Raw genomic sequence first — 22,443 nt, 5'->3', positions numbered from 1 at the left:
CATTATTTGCAGATGATATGATAGTGTACATAAGCGACCCAAAAACTCCAGCAAAGAACTCCTACAGCTGATAAACACCTTTAGTAGCATGGCAGGATATAAGATCAATTCCAAAAAATCAGTTGCCCTCCTATACACAAAGGATAAGAAAGCAGAGACGGAAATCTGAGAAGCATCACCATTCACCATAGCCACAAATAGCATAAAATATCTATGGGTAACTCTAACCAAGAAAGTGAAAGATCTATTTGACAAGAACTTTAAGTCTTTGAAGAAAGAACTGAGGAGGATACCAGAAAATGGAAGGATCTCCCTTGTTCCTCGATTGGGAGGATCAACATAGTAAAAATGGCAATTCTACCAAGGGCAATTTATAGATTCAATGCAATCCCCATTAAAATCCCATCAAAATTCTTCACAGAACTTAAGAGGACATTAATCAACTTTATATGGAAAAACAAAAAACCCAGGGTAGCCAAAACAATCTTTTATAATAAAGGGTCATCTGGAGGCATTACCATCCCTGACTTCAAACTCTATTACAGAGCTTCTGTATTGAAAACAGCTTAATATATGCATAAAAACAGAGAAGTCGATCAATGGAACCGAGTAGAAGACTCTGATTTTAACCCACAAACATATGAACACCTGATTTTTGATAAAGGAGCTAAAAGTATTCAATGGAAAAAAGAGACCATCTTCAACAAAATGTGCTGGCAGAACTGGTTGTCAACTTGTAGAAGAATGAAAATAGATCCATATCTATCGCCATGCACAAAACTCAAGTCCAAATGGATTAAAGACCTCAGTATCAGTCTGAACACACTGAAACTGATAGAAGAGAAAATGGGAAGTACCCTACAACATATGGGCACAGGAGAACACTTCCTACGTACATCCCCAGCAGCACAGACATTAAGGGCAACATTGAATAAATGGGACCTCCTGAAACTGAGAAGCTTCTGTAAAGCAAAGGACACTGTCACTAAGACAAAAAGGCGACCCACTGACTGGGAGAAGATCTTCACCAACCCTGCAACAGACAAAGGTCTGATCTCCAAAATATATAAAGAACTCAAGAAACTAGACGTTAAAATGCTAATTAAGCCTATTAAAAAATGGAGCACTGAACTGAACATAGAATTCTCAACAGAAGAAATTCAAATGGCCAAAAGACACTTAAGGTCATGCTCAACCTCCTTAGTGATAAGGGAAATGCAAATTAAAACAACTTTGAGATACCATCTCACACCTGTCAGAATTGCTAAAATTAAAAACACCAATGATAGCCTTTGCTGGAGAGGTGGTGGAGAAAGGGGCACACTCATTCATTGCTGGTGGGAATGCAAACTTGTGCAACCACTTTGGAAATCAGTGTGGCGATTCCTCAGGAAAATTGGGATCAACCTACCCCAAGATCCAGTAATACCACTATTGGGATTATACCCAAGAGATGCCCCATCAAATGACAAAAGTATCTGTTCAACTATGTTCATAGCAGCATTGTTTGTAATAGCCAAAACCTGGAAACAACCTAGATGCCCATCAATGGAGGAATGGATGAAGAAAGTGTGGAATATATACATATTAGAATACTACTCAGTGGTAAAAAAACAATGACTCTTGAATTTTGCATGCAAATGGATGGAAATAGAAAACACTATCCTGAGTGAGGTATCCCACCCAAAAAGAGGAACATGGAATGTACTCACTCATAATTGGTTTCTAGCCATAAATAAAGGACATTGAGCATATAATCTGTGATCCTAGAGAAGCTAAATAAGAAAGTGAACCCAAAGAAAATCGTATAGTCATCCGCATGGAGAGGGGAAGTAGACAAGATTTCAGGGCAAAAACTGGGAACTGGGTGAGGTGGCATGGGACTAAGGGGAAATGGGGTGAGAAACATGAGAAGGGGAGGATGGGAGGAGCTTGGGGGATTGGGATGGTTGGGATATAGGAAGGGTGGATACGGGATCAGCGAAGTATATATCTTAACTCGGGGAGCCATCTTAGGGTTGGCAAGAGACTTCACTCTAGAGGGGTTCGCAGGTGTCCAGGGAGATGTCCCCAGCTGGTACCTTGGGCAATTTAGGAGAGGGAACCTGAAATGACCCTATCCTATACTGATGAATATCTTGCATATCACCTTAGAACCTTCATCTGGCGATGGATCGAGGTAGAGACAGAGACTCAAGTTGGAGCAATGGTCTGAGCTCTTAAGGCCCAAATGAGGAGCAGAAGGAGGGAGAACATGAGCAAGGAAGTCAGGACCACGAGGGTTGCACCCACCCTCGGTGTTAGTGGAACTGATTTATTGGGAGCCCACCAAGGCCAGCTTGTCTGGGACTGAATAAGCATGGGTTGAAACTGGACTCTCTGAGCTCGGCGAACAATGAAGGCTGATGAGAAGCCAAGGACAATGGCACTAGGTTTCGATCCTAATACTTTGTGGGAGCTCAGCCTGTTTGAATGCTCACCTTCTTGGACCTAGATAGAAGTGGGAGGACCTTGGTCTTCCTGCTCTTCAGTATCGAGAGTGAGGGGGAATGGTGTGAGGGGTGGAGAAGAGGAGTGGGGATAGGGGGAGCGGATTGGGGGGAGGGGGCAATATGTGGGAGGAGGGGGAGGGAAATGGGAAACGGGGAGCAGGTGGAAATTTTAATTAAAAAAGAATAAAAATAAATAAATAAATAAAAAAGAATAAAAAAAATAAGTCCATGTTAAAAAAATGGCAATTTTATCAAAAGCAATATACAGATTCAATGCAATGCCCATCAAAATCTCAGCAAAATACTTCACAGACCCTGAAAGCAATGTACTCAACTTCAAATGAAAAAGCAAAAAACCTAGGATAGCCAAAACAATCTTGTACAATATAAGAACTTCCAGAGGCATCACAGTCCCTGACTTCAAGCTCTACTATAGAGTTACAACACAGTTACAACAGTTACACAGTTACAACAGCCTGGTTTTGGCATAAAAACAGACAGGAGAAACAATGGATCCAAACTGAAGACCCGGATATTAATCCTTTGAAATATAACACCTGATTTAGACAAAGAAGCAAAAAATATCAAATGGAAAATAGAAAACATATTTAACAAATGGACTGGCATAACTGAATATTAACATATAGAAGAATGAAAATAGACCCATATCTATCACCATGCACAAAACTCAAGTCCAAATGGATCAAAGACCTCAGCATAAAGCCAGCCACACTGAACTTTATAGAAGAGAAAGTGGCAAGTACACTTGAAAGCATTGGCACAGGGAACCACTTCCTAAATATAACCCCAGCAGCACATACACTGAGAGAAACAATAAATGGGACTTCCTATAACTGAAAAGCTTCTGTAAAGCAAAGGACACAGTTAACAAGACAAAATGACAGCCTACAGACAGGAAAAGATCTTCACTATCCCTACATCAGACAGTGATCTGATCTCCAAAATACACTAGAACTCAAGAAATTGGTCATCAAAAGAACAAATCACCCATTAAAAAAAAATGGAGTACAGACCTAAACAGAGATCTCTCAACAGAGGAATTTAAAATGGCTGAAAGACACTTAAGGAAATGTTTAGCATCCTTAGTCATCAGAGAAATGCAAATCAAAACAACTCTGAGATTCCATCTTTCACCTGTAAGAATGGCCAAGAACAAAAACACTGATGACAACTTAAACTGGAGAGGCTGTGCAGTAAAGGGAACACTTCTACACTGCTAGTATGAATGCAAGCTGGTACCGCCCCTTTCAATATTAGTGTGGCAATTTCTCAGAAAATTAAGAAACAGCCTCCCTCAAGACCCAGTAGTACCACTTTTGGGTATATATCACAAGGGATGCTCAATCGTGCCACAAAGACATGTACTCAACTATGTCCATAGCAGCATTATTTGTCATAGACAGAATCTGGAAACAACCCAAATGCACCTCAACTGACGAATGGATAAGGAAAACGTGGTACATTTACACAATGGAGCATTACACAGCAGAAAAAAATTATGACATCTTGAAATTTGCAGGCAAACTGATGGAGCTAGAAAACATCATTTTAAGTGAGGCAATCCAGATGCAGAAAGACAATTATCATATGGACTCACTCATATGTGGTTTTAAAATATAAAACAAAGAAAACCAGCCTACAAATCATTAATCCAGTGAACCTAGACAACAATGAGGACCCTAAGAGAGACATAGATTGCAGAAAAAGAGAAGATCTGCTGAGTTAATTAGGAACGTGGGTACCTTAAGAGAGGGTTGAAAGGGAATGGAGAGGCAAGGAGGAGAGCAGAGAAAAATGTAGAGCTCAATGAAAATCAGTAAAAAATATACATAAACATGCCAGTAGTATTCACAATACAAAACAACTTTACTTTTTAGAATATCACTTCATTTCTTTCCCTCAGATAGCTCCACCTATGTATAAAATGGTTCTCATATACTGGTTTCTGTCATTTTAATGAGAGTATCTTCTACTGTATCCTTCTACAATTTATACACATTTAATTTCGGTTTGGGGCCTATGAAACTACAACTGTTAAAATGCTGAACAGGCATCCTACAGTATATACTATGAATTTCTCCAGGGTATAGCTGGCAGTAACAGCAATTGGGATATAGAATATAATTATTCACATTTTAATGAAAATTATCAAACAAATACTTTATCTTCAGGGACTAGTAAAAGTTATTGCCAAAAATGTAATAATGATTTTAAACAAGAAATCTTGTATAGCTAAAGTCAATGGTAACTAGAATATTTGTATGCTAATACTGGAACAGGGTTCTAACTTTTGATTAGTCAATTTTCTAACCAAATACACAGAAAAAGAATACTTAGAAATCTTGTATAGCTAAAGTCAATGGTAACCAGATTATTTGTACACTAATACTGTAACAGGGTTCTAACTTCTTATTAGTCAATTTTCTAACCAAATACACAGAAAAAGAATACTTAATACTTAAACAATTCCATCAATACAAATGCAAATACACATTACAGAGTATATACAAAATAATATTTCTTATTATTGTATCATGGTTGAGCAGTTAGGTATTTTCTCCTCATCATCCCACCTTTCTTTATATTTATGTAAGATATTTTACCATAAACATTAAAATTTTCAGAAGACAAAAGTCAAAGAAGTAAGCAGAATTAAAATGGTTACAAGTGCGTACACATGACAGAAATTATTATATAAACCACTTATAAGTTCTAATTAGAATAAAAAGGAACTATCCAATGATCAATGCTTTTTTCAAAGGCACATAAAAGCAAAGAAGATCAAATTAAATAATAGCAATATTTTATTATTTGAACTTTTACCTTAAAACAATCAAAAAGATGATCAAGTTGTTCAGGAGAAAAATCCCAGGCTAATTTTGCTAGTAGGTCATGTACATTCTTCACAATGGCTTCATGCTTTCCTGCCTTCAAAGAAAGAAAACAGAAAAAGGTAAAAGTAAATATAAACAACTGTATTATGACTTTGATAACCCTTAGGTACCTTTTCACCTGAAAGGGTAAGAATAGCCCTTAACATAAAACAATTTCCACTGAAACTAAAGCCACTTAGTTTTTCCACTTAAAGTACTTAATTAAAAGGAAATTATTAATTTAACTTATTAAATTAATTAAAGAATTAAAAATTAAAACACCAATAATATTCAGGAAAAAAAAACTTAAGTCTATAAAATATAGTAAACTTTTTCAAGATTAGAAACCCAAGTAGGCTCTCTGCTCCTCCCTGTTCTAGGGAGCCTCTTTTATGCAGTACCAGCCTCTTTTCAGAGACACAATGGTGAAGGTCGGAGGGAACAGATTTGGCCATATTGGACGCCTGGTTACCAGGGCTGCCTTCACTTCTGGCAAAGTGGACGTTGTTGCCATCAATGACCCTTTCATCGACCTCAACTACATGGTCTACATGTTCCAGTATTGACTCCACCCATGGCAAGTTCAAAGGCACAGTTAAGGCTAAGAATGGGAAGCTTGTCATCAACAGGAAGGCCAGCACCATCTTCCAGGAACGAGATCCTGCCAACATCAAATCGGGGATGCCGGCGCAGGGTATGATGTAGAGTCGACTGGTGTCTTCACCACCATGGAGAAAGCTGGGGCCCACATGACGGGTGGGGCCAAACAGGTCATCATCTCCACCCCTTCTGAGAATGCCCCCATGTTTGTGATGGGTTTGTGACATGTATGACAGTTCCCTCATGATTGTCAGCAATGCTTCCTGTACCACCAACTGCTTAGCTCCCATGGCCAAGGTCATCCATGACAACTTTGGCATTGTGGAGGGACTCATGACCACAGTCCATGCCATCACGGCCACCCAGAAGACTGTAGATGGCCCCTCTAGCAAGATGTGGCGAGATGGCCGTGGTGCTGCCTAGAGCATCATCCTTGCATCCACTGGCGCTGCCAAGGCTGTGGGCAAAGTCATCCCAGAGCTGAACAGGAAGCTCATAGGCATGGCCTTCCATGTTCCTACCCCCAATGTGTCCATAGTGGATCTGACATGACGCCTGGAGAAAGCTGCCAAGTATGACGACATCAAGAAGGTGGTAAAGCAGGCATCTGGGGGCCCACTAAAGGGCATCCTGGGCTACGCTGAAAACCAGGTTGTCTCCTGTGACTTTAACAGTGACTCCCACTCTTCTACCTTTGATGCTGGGGCTGGCATTGCTCTCAATGACAACTTTGTAAAGCTCATTTCCTGGTAAGACAATGAATTTGGCTACAGCAACAGGGTGGTGGACCTCATGGCCTACATGGCCTCCAAGGAGTAAGAAGCCTGCCCTGGAACACCCATCCCAGCAAGGACATAGCAAGAGAGAGGCCCTCGGCTGCTGAGCAGTCCCTGTCCTAACTAACCCTTGACACTGAGCATCTCCCTCACAGTTTCCACCCCAGAACCCAAGAATTCCAGGAGGAGCTCAGGAAGCCCTATTCTCTTGAATAAAGTTAACTACACCCGTCAAAGAAAAAAAAAAGAAAGAAACCCAAGTATTCAAAAAAATCAACCACAATGCTCAAAAAGGCTCCATCCTAAAGATGCAGGGATAATTCAAAATATATAAATGAACATAAAGGCCCAGCAATAGTGGTGTACACCATTAATCCCAGCACTGGGGAGGTAGAGGCAGGCAGATCTCTGAGTTCAGTGTAGGGGAAGCCCAGCGCGTTAACCCCCTCCCCGCCTGTCTCGGCTGAGCTTCCCAGCGTTCAAGCTTGGTTGGCAGCAGTACAGCTTTGGCAGAACAAGCACAATCCTGCTGCAGTTCTAGCCAGCGGTTACCGCCAGAGCTGCAGTCCCTGAAGTAAGGCAGGCGGAACACAGGGCACATGACTCGATCCGAGCACGCTCCTCTTAACCTCTCAGGCAGCCCCATCCACGCCTGCCTCGGCTGAGTCTGGCTTCGGCTCTGCCTAGTTTTCTGGCCCTCCCACTGCTGTTTACAGCCATACTCTAATTCACACAGTCTGTGGTTTAACTTCCAGTTTTGAGCCAGACCTCCTCGAAACACTCAGAGGCTAGTTTCAATTTTCTTAGACCAAATGTTATTATGGAAATTTTATCATCATTTGCTTTCACAGGACCCCCTAAGAAGAACGTCGCCCCCATCAGCTTAAAGCAATCTTTGAGGACAACGTCCCCTCTCCCAACAGAGTTTGCCCTCAGGTTTAGGGACATCATTTAGTGGTTGATATAGGATTGAGGGGATGGGGAAAGGTACTTCCATGAAAAAAAAGGGGGATTGACTGGTTTGATGGGATGATTGGTACTGATTCTTGTATACTGATATATTGAATATTAAATGTGAGTATGCTTCTACCACTATTTACTGTGTAAGAGTATGTTTATACCTGTTTATATTGTATTAATATATTTACCGTATCGCAATGTACATTTCTACCTCTGATATTATTTATGTAATGACATTGTTTACAGTTGGAGATCATTGTCCTCATATATTGCACAGTTGTTTATTCTCTTAGTCTTCAAGTTAGATAGGTATTAAAAATTATGTCTGTCATATTTATATTTAGGATAATCAGGTCTTTTAGATACATAGAGATTATATTTAGTATAGATAGTATAATCTTCAATCTCTTCGAAGAGCTGTAGAAAATGGCCTTTAACCTAACCTAGAATTCCTTGCCAACGAGACACAATCACTCCTGGCAACACCGCTCTACTCCCAAGAGAACATTGAGCACCAAAGACACTCCACTAGGAGCTTGTCTTCTTGGCAGAACTGGCCTTTGGGTTAAAAAAAAAGCGCATACCTCAACTACTGACAAAGATACAGAATATCCATAAGTGGATGAAACAGGATTGTCTTATCTTGCCAAGACAAGGTAGGACAGTTCTAAAAAAGTTTCTTGCCTTTGATAATGATATGTCAGTTATGTTAGGCCTTAGCCAAAGTTGGTTGACTCAACATTGCAAACGAGACTTTGCCCAGGTAGTCAGTTGTCTCTGTCATTTGTTCCACATTTTGGAAATTTCTCATTTGTTCTTCTTGGTTGCTTAAGTAATATTACTTCCCTTCTCAGATCTTTGACGGAGTTGAAGATTAGATAATTGCAGTTACTCTCTACATTATTTAGACTCCTTGAAATAGAATGTTTAGTAAAACTTTTGTTATATATTTCTTGCTCAATATTGTTTGTTATTTGTAATTTTATATTTATTATTTGTTCCTATTGTATATAGTTGTATTTGGTTTGGTTCTGTCTTATTTAGACAAAAGGGGGAGATGTAGGGGAAGCCCAGCCAATTACCTTGCTTGAAGGGCGGGATCCCCTTAGGCTAATATTTACTTATAAATCTTGCAGGTGTGCTCCCCGCCTTCCCTTCTGTTTCCTGTTCTTCGTTGGAACCTTGGTTTTGGAAGTGATCCCCTTCTTCCTCTTAATAAAGCTGATATTAAAGCTAAACTGAGGGGCTGGAGAGATGGCTCAGAGGTTAAGAGCATTGCCTGCTCTTCCAAAGGTCCTGAGTTCAATTCCCAACAACCATATGGTGGCTCACAACCATCTGTAATGGGGTCTGGTGCCCTCTTGTGACCTGCAGGCATACACACAGACAAAACATTGTATACATAATAAATTAAATAAATAAATAAATAAATAAATATTTAAAAAAAATAAAAAAATAAAGCTAAACTGATTAATCCTATTTGCCAGTCACTTACGCCCCATCAGTTCAGAGCTAGTATTATCTACAAAGAAAGTCCAGGACAGGCTCTGAAGCCACACTGTCTTGAAAACTATTTCAAGAAACTGTCTCAAAATAAATAAATAAATAAATAAATAAATAAATATTTAAAAAAAATAAAAAAATAAAGCTAAACTGATTAATCCTATTTGCCAGTCACTTACGCCCCATCAGTTCAGAGCTAGTATTATCTACAAAGAAAGTCCAGGACAGGCTCTGAAGCCACACTGTCTTGAAAACTATTTCAAGAAACTGTCTCAAAATAAATAAATAAATAAATAAATAAATTTAAAATTAACTGAAAGAAAAAAACACATAATCGAATTGTTAGATTAAGAAATAGTCTCTGCCCACACTGGAGCACAAGACTGAGCTCCCAAGGTCCTAATGAGGAACAGAAGGAGGGAGAACATGTACAACGAAGTCAGGACCACGAGGGGTGCACCCACCCACTGAGACAGTCGGACCGATCTATGGGGAGCTCACCAAGGCCAGCTGGACTGTGACTGAAAAAGCATGGGATAAAACCAGACTCTCTGAACATGGCAGACAATGAGAGCTGACGAGAGGCCAAGGACAATGGCACGGGGTTTTGATCCTACTTCAGGTTCTGGCTTTGTGGGAGCCTAGACAGTTTGGATGTTCACCTTCCTAGACCTGGATGGAGGGGGGAGTACCTTGGACTTTCCACAGGGCAGGGAACCCTGACTGCTCCTGGGACTGGAGAGGGAGGAGAAGAGGAGTGGGGGGAGGGGGAGAGGGGCGGGAGGAGGGGGAGGGAAATGGGAGGTGGGGAGGAGGGGGAAAATTTTTTTTCAATAAAAAAAAAAGAAAAAAAAGAAATAGTCTCTGACAAAATCCAAGAGATCTTCATGATAAAAGTCCTAGAAGGATTAGGGATATCTCAACATAACAAAGGCAGTTTACAGAAAGATTAAAGCCAACAGCATCTTGAATGGAGAGAAATGAATGAGGAACAAGACAAGGTTGTCCACTCTCCACATCTATTCAAGATTTGTTGTCTTAGAGTAATAAGACAACAGGAGATCAAAGGGTTAAAAACTGAAAAGGAAGAAGTTAAAATATCTTTATTTATAAATGATATGGTAACATACACAAGTTACCGAAGACTAATTCCACCAGGAAATTTCTATAGCTGATAACACTTTCAGCAAAGGATCTGCACACAAAATTAACTCACAAGTATCAGGAGCCTTCCTATACACAAATGGCAAGCAGTCTGAGAAAAAAATCAGGGAAAAAAACACCTTTTATAAAAGCTTCAAATATAAAGTAACCTGGGTATTTTGAACTAAGCAAATAAAAGACCTGTATGAAAACTTAAAGTCATGAAAAAATAAACTGAAGAAGACACCAGTACACTGAAAAACCTGTCTGTGCTCATGGATCAGTAGGATAAAATAGTAAAAATGGCCATGCTACTAAAAGCTATCTACAGAACCAATGCCACTTTCATCAAAATCCCAACACAATTCTTAACAAATCTTGAAAGATCAGTCAAACTGTAGAAGAATGAAAATAGATTTATAATTATTACCCTGAAAAAAACACTTCAAATAGATGAAAGACCCCAATATAAAACCACTTACACTGAACCACATAGAAGAGAAAATGAGAATAGTCTTGAACTCACTGACATAGAAATAGACAAGAATAGTACAGGCAGTGAGATCAATAACTAAGGGGCTGGAGAGATGGATCAGAGGTTAAGAACATTGCCTGCTCTCTCAAAAGGTCCTGAGTTCAATTCCCAGCAACCACATGGTGGCTCACAGTCACCTGTAATGGGGTCTGGTGCCCTCTTCTGGCCTGCAGGCATACACACAGACAGAATATTGTATACATAATAAATAAATATTAAAAAAAGATCAATAACTGATAAGTAGGATATCATGAATTGAAGATGTTTCCTCAAAGCAAAGGACACATTATTCAAAGTGTCATAATACAGAATGGGAAGAGATGTTTCCCCAAGTCCAATCCAATAGAGCCCTAATATCCAAAATAAATAAAGAACTCAAGAAACTATGAAGGAAACAAACAAACAATGGGTACAGATATAAACAGAGAATTCTACATAGAGGAAATTCAGTGACTGGAGATACTTAAATGGCCAACATCTTTTAGCAATGAGGGAAATACCAATCAAAATAATTCTGACAGTACATTTTACATCTGACAGAATGCCTTGTGACAAGTGACAGCTGACAGCTCATGCTGAATAACAGAAGTGACAGTTTATCCTACAGAGAATGTAGACTGCCAAAAGATATGACAGGGCAATGGTGGCACGAAGCTTGTGGGAGTAACCAACCAATATAAAGACTTAATGTCTACTTCACAGAAACCATACCCTACCATACCTGTGTTTTTAATATTTATTTATTATGTATACAATATTCTGTCTATGTGTATGCCTGCAGGCCAGAAGAGGGCACCAGACCCCATTACAGATGGTTGTGAGCCACCATGTTCTTGGTGGGAATTGAACTCAGGACCTTTGGAAGAGCAGGCAATGCTCTTAACCTCTGAGCAATCTCTCCAGCCGCCTACCTTGTGTTTAAAAGCTTCTAAGACTAGATAGTCCAGAGGTCTATCTAGGGCAAAACCACATAAGACTGGTCTATTAAAAAATAGTGATAAAATGACTCCTGATGGTATTACATTACAGATCAGTGCATTCTTTACTCAATCATCCCCCTGCAGCAGATAGGAACAAATACAGAGAGGCCTGTCATCAAATAGTAGGCAGAAAGTGATCGGTCTTAGAACACTCAGCCCTAAATGGATGTCTCCATCAAATTCCCCAAACCCATGGAAAAGGAGGCACAAAAGAGCCAGAACAAGATAAAAGGCCTCTAAATCAACTGAGCAAAGAGACTGAAGCACATTGGGGTGAGTTTGTGACCCACGGCAGGAGCCCGGGACAGGGAACTCAGATTCCTCATCCCCACTATACTTCCTGGGCTCCCTGCAGGGACTCTACTCCCCACATACTGCCTCTCTCTTCCTATGCCCCCCAGCTTGCATCCAGAACCCTCCTCCCTTCTGCCCCCTTCCCTCTTTGGGCACATAACACCACCCTGCTCAGCCTGTCTGGGTGCTGAGGGGGAATCCTCAGGACAAGCAGGCAGGCAGGAGTCCCTTTGTTACTATGGCCTGCCTGCACCAAGCAAGGTAGGTGCTTTGTTTATGAACTACCCAAAGAACACGGAGAGCTAATCTCGGCACCAGGAAAGCCATCATTGGGCACGGAGATCTGATATTGGCACCAGGAGAACCATCACTGGGGAGTGACATCACTTGGAAGGTACATCAGTAGGCAAGGAGACCTGATCCGGTAAAAGAAGATCCATAGGAGAGCATTTGGAGGAAGAGATGGGCAGGCGCCAATGCAAGAATTCACCCAACAATCTGAAAAACTATATGAAACCACCAGAACCAGCGACCTCACATCAGGAGGACAGGGACACCTTAATCATGAAGAAGTAGAAAAAATTGACTTTATGAAAGTGATTGATGCCCTTAAACAGCATGTAAAAATGCCCTTATAGAAATGGATGAGAAGTATAACAGAAAGTTTGAAGAATTGAGTAAATCAGTGAATGATACCCTAGGAAACCAAGGAAAAACAATCAAACAGATAATGGAAACAGTTCAAGACTTGAAAACTGAAATGGAGGCAAAGAAGAAAACACAAACAGAAGGCCGGCTGAACATGGAAAATCTAGGTAAACGAATAGAGACTACAGAAACAAGCATAACCAACAGAATACAAGAGATAGAAGAAAGAATCTCAGATTCTGAAGATACCATAGAGAAAATAAACACGCAGATCAAAGAAAACAGCAAGGCCAACAAATTCTCATCACAAAACATTCAGGAAATATGGGACACAATAAAAAGACCAAACCTAAGAATAATAGGAGTAGAAGAAGGAGAAGGAGCGCAGCTCAAGGGTCCAGAAAATATATTTAATAAAATTATAGAAGAAAACTTTCCCAACCTAGAGAAAGATATACCTGTGAAGGTTCAAGAAGCATACAGAACACCGAATAGGCTGGATCAAAAAATAAATTCCCTTGCCATATAATAATTAAAACACAAAGCATACATAATAAAGAAAGAATATTAAGAGCTGCAAAGGAAAAAGTCCAAGTTACTCATAAAGATAAACATATCAGACTTACACCTGACTTCTCTATAGAAACCATGAAAGCCAGAAGGTCCTGGATAGATGTACTGCAGAAACTAAGAGACCATGGATGCAAGCCCAGACTACTATACCCACCCAAGCTTTTGTTCACTATAAATGGAGAAAACCAAATTTTCCAGGATAAAAACAAATTTAAACAATATGTAGCCACAAAACATGTCTTACAGAAAGTAATAGAAGGAACATCACTGACCAAGGAGTCCAACAATGACAATAACTCAGACATCTAGAATCCTTCACCAGCGCAATTCAAAGAAGGGAAACACACAAAATCTACTACTAAAAAAGTGACCAGAGTTAACAACCACTTGTCATTAATATCACTTAATGTCAATGGACTCAACTCACCTATAAAAAGGCACAGGCTAAGACATTGGATAAGAAAACAGGATCCAACATTCTGCTGTTTACAAGAAACACACCTCAACCATAAAGACAGACACCTACTCAGAGTAAAGGGTTGAGATAAGGCTTATCAAATAAATGGACCTAAGAAACAAGCAGGTATGGCCATACTAATTTCTAACAAAGTTGACTTCAAACTTAAATCAATCAGAAGAGATGAAGAGGGACATTTTCTACTCATAACAGGAACAATTCATCAGGATGAAGTCTCAATCCTGAATATCTATGCCCCTAATATAAAAGCACCCAAATACATAAAAGAAATATTGCTAAAACTCAAGGCAGCCATCAAACCGCACACATTAATAGTAGGAGACTTCAACACTCCTCTCTCACCAATGGACAGGTCAATTAGACAGAAACCTAACAGAGAAATAAGAGAATTAATGGAGGTAATGAATCAAATGGACTTAACAGATTTCTATAGAATATTCCACCCAAATAGGAAAGAATATACCTTCTTCTCTGTGGCTCATGGAACCTTCTTGAAAAATGACCACATACTCGGTAACAAAGCAAACTTACACAGTTACACAAAATATTAGTAACCACCTGTATCTTATCAGATCACCATGGATTAAAGTTAGAATTCAACAACAATGCTATCCCCAGAAAGCCTATGAACTCATGGAAACTGAACAGACAACAACTGAACTATACCTGGATTAAGGAAGAAACAAAGAAAGAAATTAAAGTCTTCCTTGAATTCAAAGAAAATAAAGAAACAACATATGCAAACCTATGGGACACGATGAAAGCAGTCCTGAGAGGAAAGTATAGCACTAACTGCCCACTTAAAGAAAACAGAGAAAGCACACATTGGAGACTTAACAGCCCACCTGAGAAAGCTCTAGACAAAAAAGAAGCAGACTCACCTAGGAGGAGTAGAAGAATGGAAATAATCAAACTAAGGGCTGAAATCAACAAAATAGAAACACAGAAAACAATCCAAAGAATCAATGAAACAAAAAGCAGGTACCTGGAGAAAATCAACAAGATTGATAAACCCCTATACAAACTAATCAAACGGCAGAGAGAGAATTTGCAAATTAATAAAATCAGAAATGAAAAGGGGGATATAACCACAGACACAGAGGAAATTCAGAGAATCATTAGATCTTACTACAAAAGCCTGAATGCCACAAAACTGGAAAATGTAAAAGAAATGGACACTTTTTTAGATAAATACCATATACCAAAGTTAAACCAGGACCAGGTGAACAACTTAAATAGACCTGTTAGTTGTGAAGAATTAGAAGCTGTTATCAAAAACCTCCCTTCCAAAAATAGTACAGGACCAGATGGTTTCAATGCGGAATTCTACCAGAACTTCCAAGAAGAGCTAATACCTATACTCCTTAATGTATTTCACAATATAGAAACAGAAGAGTCATTGCCAAATTCCTTTTATGAAGCTACAGTAACTCTGATACCAAAACCACACAAAGACTCAACCAAGAAAGAGAATTACAGGCCAATATCACTCATGAACATCGAGGCAAAAATCCTCAACAAAATACTGGCAAACCGAATCCAAGAACACATTAGAAAAATTATCCATTATGATCAAGTAGGCTTCATCCCAGAGATGCAGGGCTGGTTCAACATACGCAAATCTACCAATGTAATCCATCATATAAATAAACTGAAAGACAAAAACCATATGATCGTTTCATTAGATGCTGAAAAAGCATTTGACAAAATTCAACATCCCATTATGATAAAAGTCTTGGAGAGATTAGAGATACAAGGGTCATAACTAAATATAATTAAAGCTATTTTTAACAAGCAAGCAGCTAACATCAAATTAAACGGAGAGAAACTTAAAGCCATCCCACTAAAATCAAGAACACACCAACGCTGTCCACTCTCTCCATACCTCTTCAATATAGTGCTTGAAGTTTTAGCAATAGCAATAAGACAACATAAGGGAATAAAGGGGATTCGTTTTGGAAAGGAAGAAGTAAACTTACTTTATTTGCAGATGATATGATAGTGTGCATAAGCAACCCCAAAAACTCCACCAAAGAACTCCTACAGCTGATAAACACCTTTAGTAATGTGGCAGGATACAAGATCAACTCCAAAAAATGAGTCGCCCTCTTATACACAAAGGATATGGAAGCAGAGAGGGAAATAAGAGAATCATCACCTTTCACAATAGCCACAAAAAGCATAAACTGTCTTGGGGTAACTCTAACCAAGGAAGTGAAGCATCTATTTGACAAGAACTTTAAGTCTTTGAAGAAAGAAATTGAAGAGGATACCAGAAAATGGAAGGATCTCCCTTGCTCTTGGATTGGGAGGATCAACATAGTAAAAATGGCAATTCTACCAAAGGCAATTTATAGATTCAATGCAATCCCCATCAAGGTCCCATCAAAATTTTTCACAGACCTTGAGAAGACAATAATCAACTTTATATGGAAAAACAAAAAACCCAGGATAGCCAAAACAATCTTATACAATAAAGGAACTTCTGGAGGCATTACCATCCCTGACTTCAAACTCTATTACAGAGCTACAGTAATGAAAACAGCGTGGTATTGGCACAAAAATAGAGAAGTCGACCAATGGAATCGTATAGAAGACCCGGATTTTAACCCACAAACCTATGAACACCTCATTTTCGATAAAGGACCTAAAAGTATACAATGGAAGAAAGAAAGCATCTTCAAAAATGGTGCTGGCACACCTGGATGTCAACCTGTAGAAGAATGAAAATAGACCCATATCTATCACCATGCACAAAACTCAAGTCCAAATGGATCAAAGACCTCTATATCATCCAAACACACTCAACCTGATGGAAGAGAAAATGGGAAGTACCCTACAACATATGGGTACAGGAGATCACTTCATATATATAACCCCAGAAGCATAGACATTAAGGATATCATTGAATAAATGGGACCTCCTGAGACTGAGAAGCTTCTGTAAAGCAAAGGACACTGTCACTGAGACAAAAAGGCAGCCTCTTGACTGGGAGAAGATCTTCACCAACCCCACAATAGATAAAGGTCTGATCTCCAAAATATATAAAGAACTCAAGAAACTACACGTTAAAATGATAATTAACCCAATTAAAAAATGGGGCACTGAACTGAACATAGAATTCTCAACAGAAGTTCAAATAGCCAAAAGACACTTAAGGTCATGCTCAACCTCCTTAGCGATCAGAGAAATGCAAATCAAAACAACTTTGAGATATCATCTTACACCTGTCAGAATGGCTAAAATAAAAAATACCAATGATAGCCTTTGCTGGAGAGGTTGTGGAGAAAGCGGTACCCTCATCCACTGCTGGTGGGACTGCAAACTTGTGCAACCACTTTGGAAATCAGTGTGGCGGTTTCTCAGAAAAATTGGGATCAACCTACCCCTGGACCCAGCAATACCACTCTTGGGAATCTACCCAAGAGATGCCCTATCATCTCACAAAAGCATTTGTTCAACTATCTTCATAGCAGCATTATTTGTTATAGCCAGAACCGGGAAGCATCCTAGGTGTCCTTCAATGGAGGAATGGATAAGAAAGTGTGGAATATATACACATTAGAGTACTACTCTGCGGTAAAAAACAATGACTTCTCGAATTTTGCATTCAAATGGATGGAAAATGAAAATACTATCCTGAGTGAGGTAACCCAGACCCAAAAGAAGATCATGGGATGTACTCACTCATAATTGGTTGTAGCCATGGATAGGGGCCACTGAGTCTATAATTTGTGATCCTAAAGAAGCTAAACAAGAGGGTAAACCCAAGGAAAAACATACAGTTATCCTCCTGGCTATGGGAAATAGACAAGATTGCCATGCAACAAACTGGAATCTTGGGGGTGGGGTGGGATGGGGTTGAGGGGTGATGGGGAGAGAAAAGTGTGAAGGAGAGGATGAGGGGAACTTGGGAAACGGGATGATTGGGGATATAGGAAGGTTGGATAGGGGAGCAAGGAAACTCATATCTTAGTTAAGGGAACCACCTAAGGGTTGGCAAGAGACTTTAACTTGGAGTGGCTACCAGATGCCCAGGGCAATGTCCCCAGTTATTTCCTTGGGCACCTGAGGATAGGGAACCTGAAATGAACCTATCCTATAGCCATACTGATGAATATCTTACATATCACCATAGAACCTTCATCCAGCGCTGGATGGAGACAGAGACCCACGCTAGAGCACCGGACCGAGCTCCCAAGGTCCTAATGAGGAGCAGAAGGATGGAGAACATGAACAAGGAAGTCAAGACCACGAGGGGTGCACCCACCCACTGAGACAGTGGAGCCAATCTTTTGGGAGCTCACCAAGGCCAGTTGGACTGTGACTGAATTAGCATGGAATAAAACTGGACTCTCTGAGCATGGTGGAAAATGAGAGCTGACAAGAGGCCAAGGACAATGGCACGGGGTTTTGATCCTACTTCAGGTTCTGGCTTTGTGGGAGCCTAGACAGTTTGGATGTTCACCTTCCTAGACCTGGATGGAGGGGGGAGGACCTTGGACTTTCCACAGGGCAGGGAACCCTGACTGCTCCTGGGACTGGAGAGGGTGAAGAGGAGTGGGGGAAGGGGGAGAGGGGCGGGAGGAGGGGGAGTGAAATGGAAGGCGGGGATGAAGCAGAAATTTTTTTTTCAATAAAAATAAAAATTAAAATAAATCTATCATCATGTACAATACAAATATTGTGATTTCAAAACTTTATTAGAGAGTTTTAAATGAAGATTTGAATGAATTTACAGCTCCTAAATATGCTAATTTTATGTTTAACAAAACAAACTTTCTTCTTTATTTTTTTAAAAATGATGGCTACACTTTATGATGTTTATTATGTTTTACATATAATTCCTGGATCTGGATATATAGTTTTCAAGAAAGTGAAGGGAAGGTATTATATATAAGATCCTCCATGGATGTCTGGTGAAATTGTTTTGTTTTTTTTATAAGCTAAATTTAAGTAATATCACATTTAATTACCTCACTGTTAACCATAATATGACATCAACTTTATAAAAATTTTAAATCTTATGCTTGGTTAATATATGTTATAGCACTTCTCTTAGGCTTACATATGTTAGGATATTATTTAATAATTTACATTGTTTTAGCAGCTAAAATGTCTATGAAAACAAACGTAAAAAATAAGGACAAGTCCCCTTTCAGAAAAAAAAAATTCTTGTGGTAAGTTTATAAATGTATATTTTTTCCTTTTCAGTTCATAACCTTTAACTTCCAAATAGTTCTGTAGGGCTAATTGATGACTTGTTTATGCAATCTTTTCAATTATCATCTCAAGTCAAATGGTATTTTCATAAGAAATAAAGTTATTTACTATCATTGTATTGCTTCCAACATTGTCTAACCTATCTAAGAGCCACAATACTGTACATTTATTTATTTTCTTGTACACTTTGTACCAATCAAAATGAGAAACAGAGTGTACTAAAATGCAATATCAACATAGTGGTAATTGAAAAAAATTTAAAATCAGCAACATTCAATACACTTCAACAAAATAAGTCAGTTTCTTCCTATTTATTTTCTTTACTTAAAATAAAGTTTCTTAAGCCTTGTCTACATTATTGATTTTTAATAAATTCTGCAAGTTTATTTTAGTGAAAAAAAATAAAAGTAAATAACAAAACAAAAAAAAGAGAGAGAGAGAGAGAGACTGAAGCAACATGTACAGGGCCTACATCAGGTCCTCTATGAATATATTATGACTTCCAGGTTAAATGTTTTTATGGAATTACTGAATGTGCAAAGTGGTGGTTCTCTGATTCTTGTGCCTTCTCTTGTGCTCTTTTCCTTCCTTTGAGTTGCCTTGATCAGACTCAATGTGGCTGCTTTTGTTTTATCTTGCATTTTACACTGTTATAAAAGAATTAATGAATGAATGAAACCTAGACACTATAATACCTACAGGGATTAATAACTACTCCAGGAGAGGAATAATGTTTAGCAATAGTTGAACAATGAATAATAGATTCTGGGCGGTGGTGGCGCAAGCCTTTAATTCCAGCATTTGGGAGGCAGAGACAGGTGGATCTCTGTGAATTCAAGGCCAGCATGGTCTACAAGGTTAGTTCCAGGATAAGCTCCAAAGCTACGGAGAAACTCTGTCTCGACAAAACAAAAATAAAAAATAAAAATAAAAAATAAAAAAAATAGATTCCACAGTTTTTTGTGTGCTTTAATTTAGCTAAAGTTTGAGGTTTGTTTTTGTACTTTGTTTCCTGGGTTTGTTGTTATACTTCCTTCCTTTTGTTTGAGAAAGAACTTAAAATTTGGGTGGATAGACAGGGAGGAAGAAATGATCTGAAAAGACTTGGGTAAAATCAAATTATAATTAAACTTAAGTTGTTTTAAATAATTAAAAATTTTAAATCATATTTAAGACATATGAAATTCTGCCTCAATAGTCATATATTTAGAAACAACTATTGGAGTCAATCAAGTCAGCATATTCATTATTTCACAGTCTTTTAGTCTGAGTGCCTAAATGTTATATTATTCAATTTGTCTCTCTCTGTCGGTCTGTTTTGAGACAGAGTTTCTCTCTGTTGTCCTGGCTGTCCTGGAACTCACTCTGTACACCAAGCTAGCCTTAAATCCAGATATCTGCCTGCCCCTGTCTCCCAAGTTCTGGGATTAAATGTGTGTGCCACCACCACCAGCCTATTATCTACTTTGTAATATATACTTATATGTTACTGTTATAATTCTTATGCTGTGTATTTTTATTTAATGTTTCATATGTATCTGTGATATTATATATTTAAAATTTAAAGAAATGATGAATAATGTCCTTTGCTCTATTAAAAAAAGAAAAAATGGAACCTAAATGTTTAATGAAGGAAAGATAAAATATTTTGTCTGAACAAAAAACTTGGAAGCATCTCTATAGTTGTTCCTTGCTGTCAGTTTCAGTAATTCTTCTGAGACCATCTCCTTTTGTTTTCCTGGTGACCCACTATCTACTAGGGACCCTAGAGGTGCCACACTTGTCTGGAACCTAGGTAGTCTAACTGTGCACGCCTTACCCTCTTTCATTCTGGTTTCTGGAGAGTACTCTTAGACTTTCTGCTACCTGCCCATCTCAGCTACTCCTCAACCTCTACCTCTTCCATTTTCTTTATACTTATTCACATCCTTAATAGTAATCCTAGTCCTGCTTCTGACTTGAAGACCCTGAAAGAACTCCAGGATTGGTTGCCGTTGGAGGTCCGATAGCACATCAAAACAGCAACTTGGAAGTGCTTGTGGCCTAAACCCCAACTCTAATCAGATTTCAGAACTGAACTGTAAAACTGAGATCCAACCATCATTCTTCTGGCCAATCAACTGTCAGATTGGAGTAATAGATTCAACAAAGCTCTATTCCAATAAACACCATGACTCCAGATAAATAGAGTCAGTGTAGACACAACATGAATAACAAAGACAATATGGCTTCTCCTAGAACATAGAAACACTACTGTTTGAGGTCTGAAAAAGTAATTTATTGGAAGTACATATCTAGTATTTCAAAATAGCATTTATAAACATGATAAAAAACTTAAAACGATAAAACACAAAGTTGAATGAAATAAAAATTCAAGACATGAAAGTATAGATGAAGAAAAAATAGAACTGGTAAAGAAAAGGCGAACCAAAATGAAGTTCAAAATCAAAATCTTAGTATGTAAGCTCAGAGGGTAAAACACATAATTAGAATAAAAGAAACAAAAGACTTCCAGGGCTTAAGATACAGTAAAGAAATAAAAAGAAGATACTTAGAGAAAATGCTAAACTTAAAAGAAAAATCAAGGCACAAATTATTGTAGGAAATCCTGGGCATTATGTAAAGACCAAACCTATGAATAATAGATAAAAAGGAAGGAAGAAAGGCCAGTTTAGAGGCAAAAAACAAACAAACAAACAAAAAACCACACAACAATGAAACACTAAAGGAACAGAACAAGATTAAAAGGTGCAAAAGAAAATGAACAAGTTAACATGTAAAGGCAGGAATAACACTTTTATTGGACTGCCTGAACAGGTATTTACAGGCTCTGAGAGACCATAGATGCTAGCCCAACCTAATATAACAAGGAAAACTACCATTAACATTCTATGGAGAAAGAAAATATCTCAAGAATAATATACATTTAAGTAATTTCTGTTCACCAATACAGATCTAAGAGGCACTAGATGGAAAGTTTCAATCTGAAGAAAAGGTTACCTATAATTCCAAAAGAATGCAAGTAATAAATAACCCCATTGAAAATTTTCAATCTGAAAGAAAGGTTACCTATAATTTCAAAAGAATACAAATAATAAATAACCCTAAAACAGTCATATTCAAAATTGGCATGGGGCAGAAACCTAGAAAAAAGCAAGGTAATATGATGCTCAATAATAAATTTCAATATCAATGGCCTCAATTATGTAATAAAAGCACATTCATGATCAGACTAGATTTGGAAATGGGACCAATCTTTCTGCTGTATCTGAAAAACAAATAATAAACAGACTTTTGGGGTAAAAGAATGGAAAAAAAAACTATCCCTAACAAATTGATGCAAA

General features: G+C 38.5%; 1 protein-coding gene and 1 pseudogene across 1 annotated transcript in view; one reads left to right on the top strand and one right to left on the bottom strand.

The window, feature by feature from the left end:
- LOC130868819 (probable ubiquitin carboxyl-terminal hydrolase FAF-X) overlaps nt 1–22,443 on the bottom strand; it is a 176,430-nt gene that overhangs the window by 108,495 nt on the left and 45,492 nt on the right. The window contains exon 11 of the mRNA XM_057760841.1: nt 5,337–5,441. Within this exon, the coding sequence (XP_057616824.1) occupies nt 5,337–5,441 (105 nt within the window). The remainder of the gene's footprint in view (nt 1–5,336; nt 5,442–22,443) is intronic.
- On the top strand, nt 5,896–6,805 carry LOC130868820 (glyceraldehyde-3-phosphate dehydrogenase-like; annotated as a pseudogene).

The sequence above is a fragment of the Chionomys nivalis genome, chromosome Y (genome assembly GCF_950005125.1).
Source record: "Chionomys nivalis chromosome Y, mChiNiv1.1, whole genome shotgun sequence".
In the NCBI taxonomy this organism is placed as follows: Eukaryota; Metazoa; Chordata; class Mammalia; order Rodentia; family Cricetidae; genus Chionomys; species Chionomys nivalis.
The sequence above is the reverse complement of the archived record's forward strand: the minus strand, read 5'-3'. Positions and strand labels throughout refer to the sequence as shown.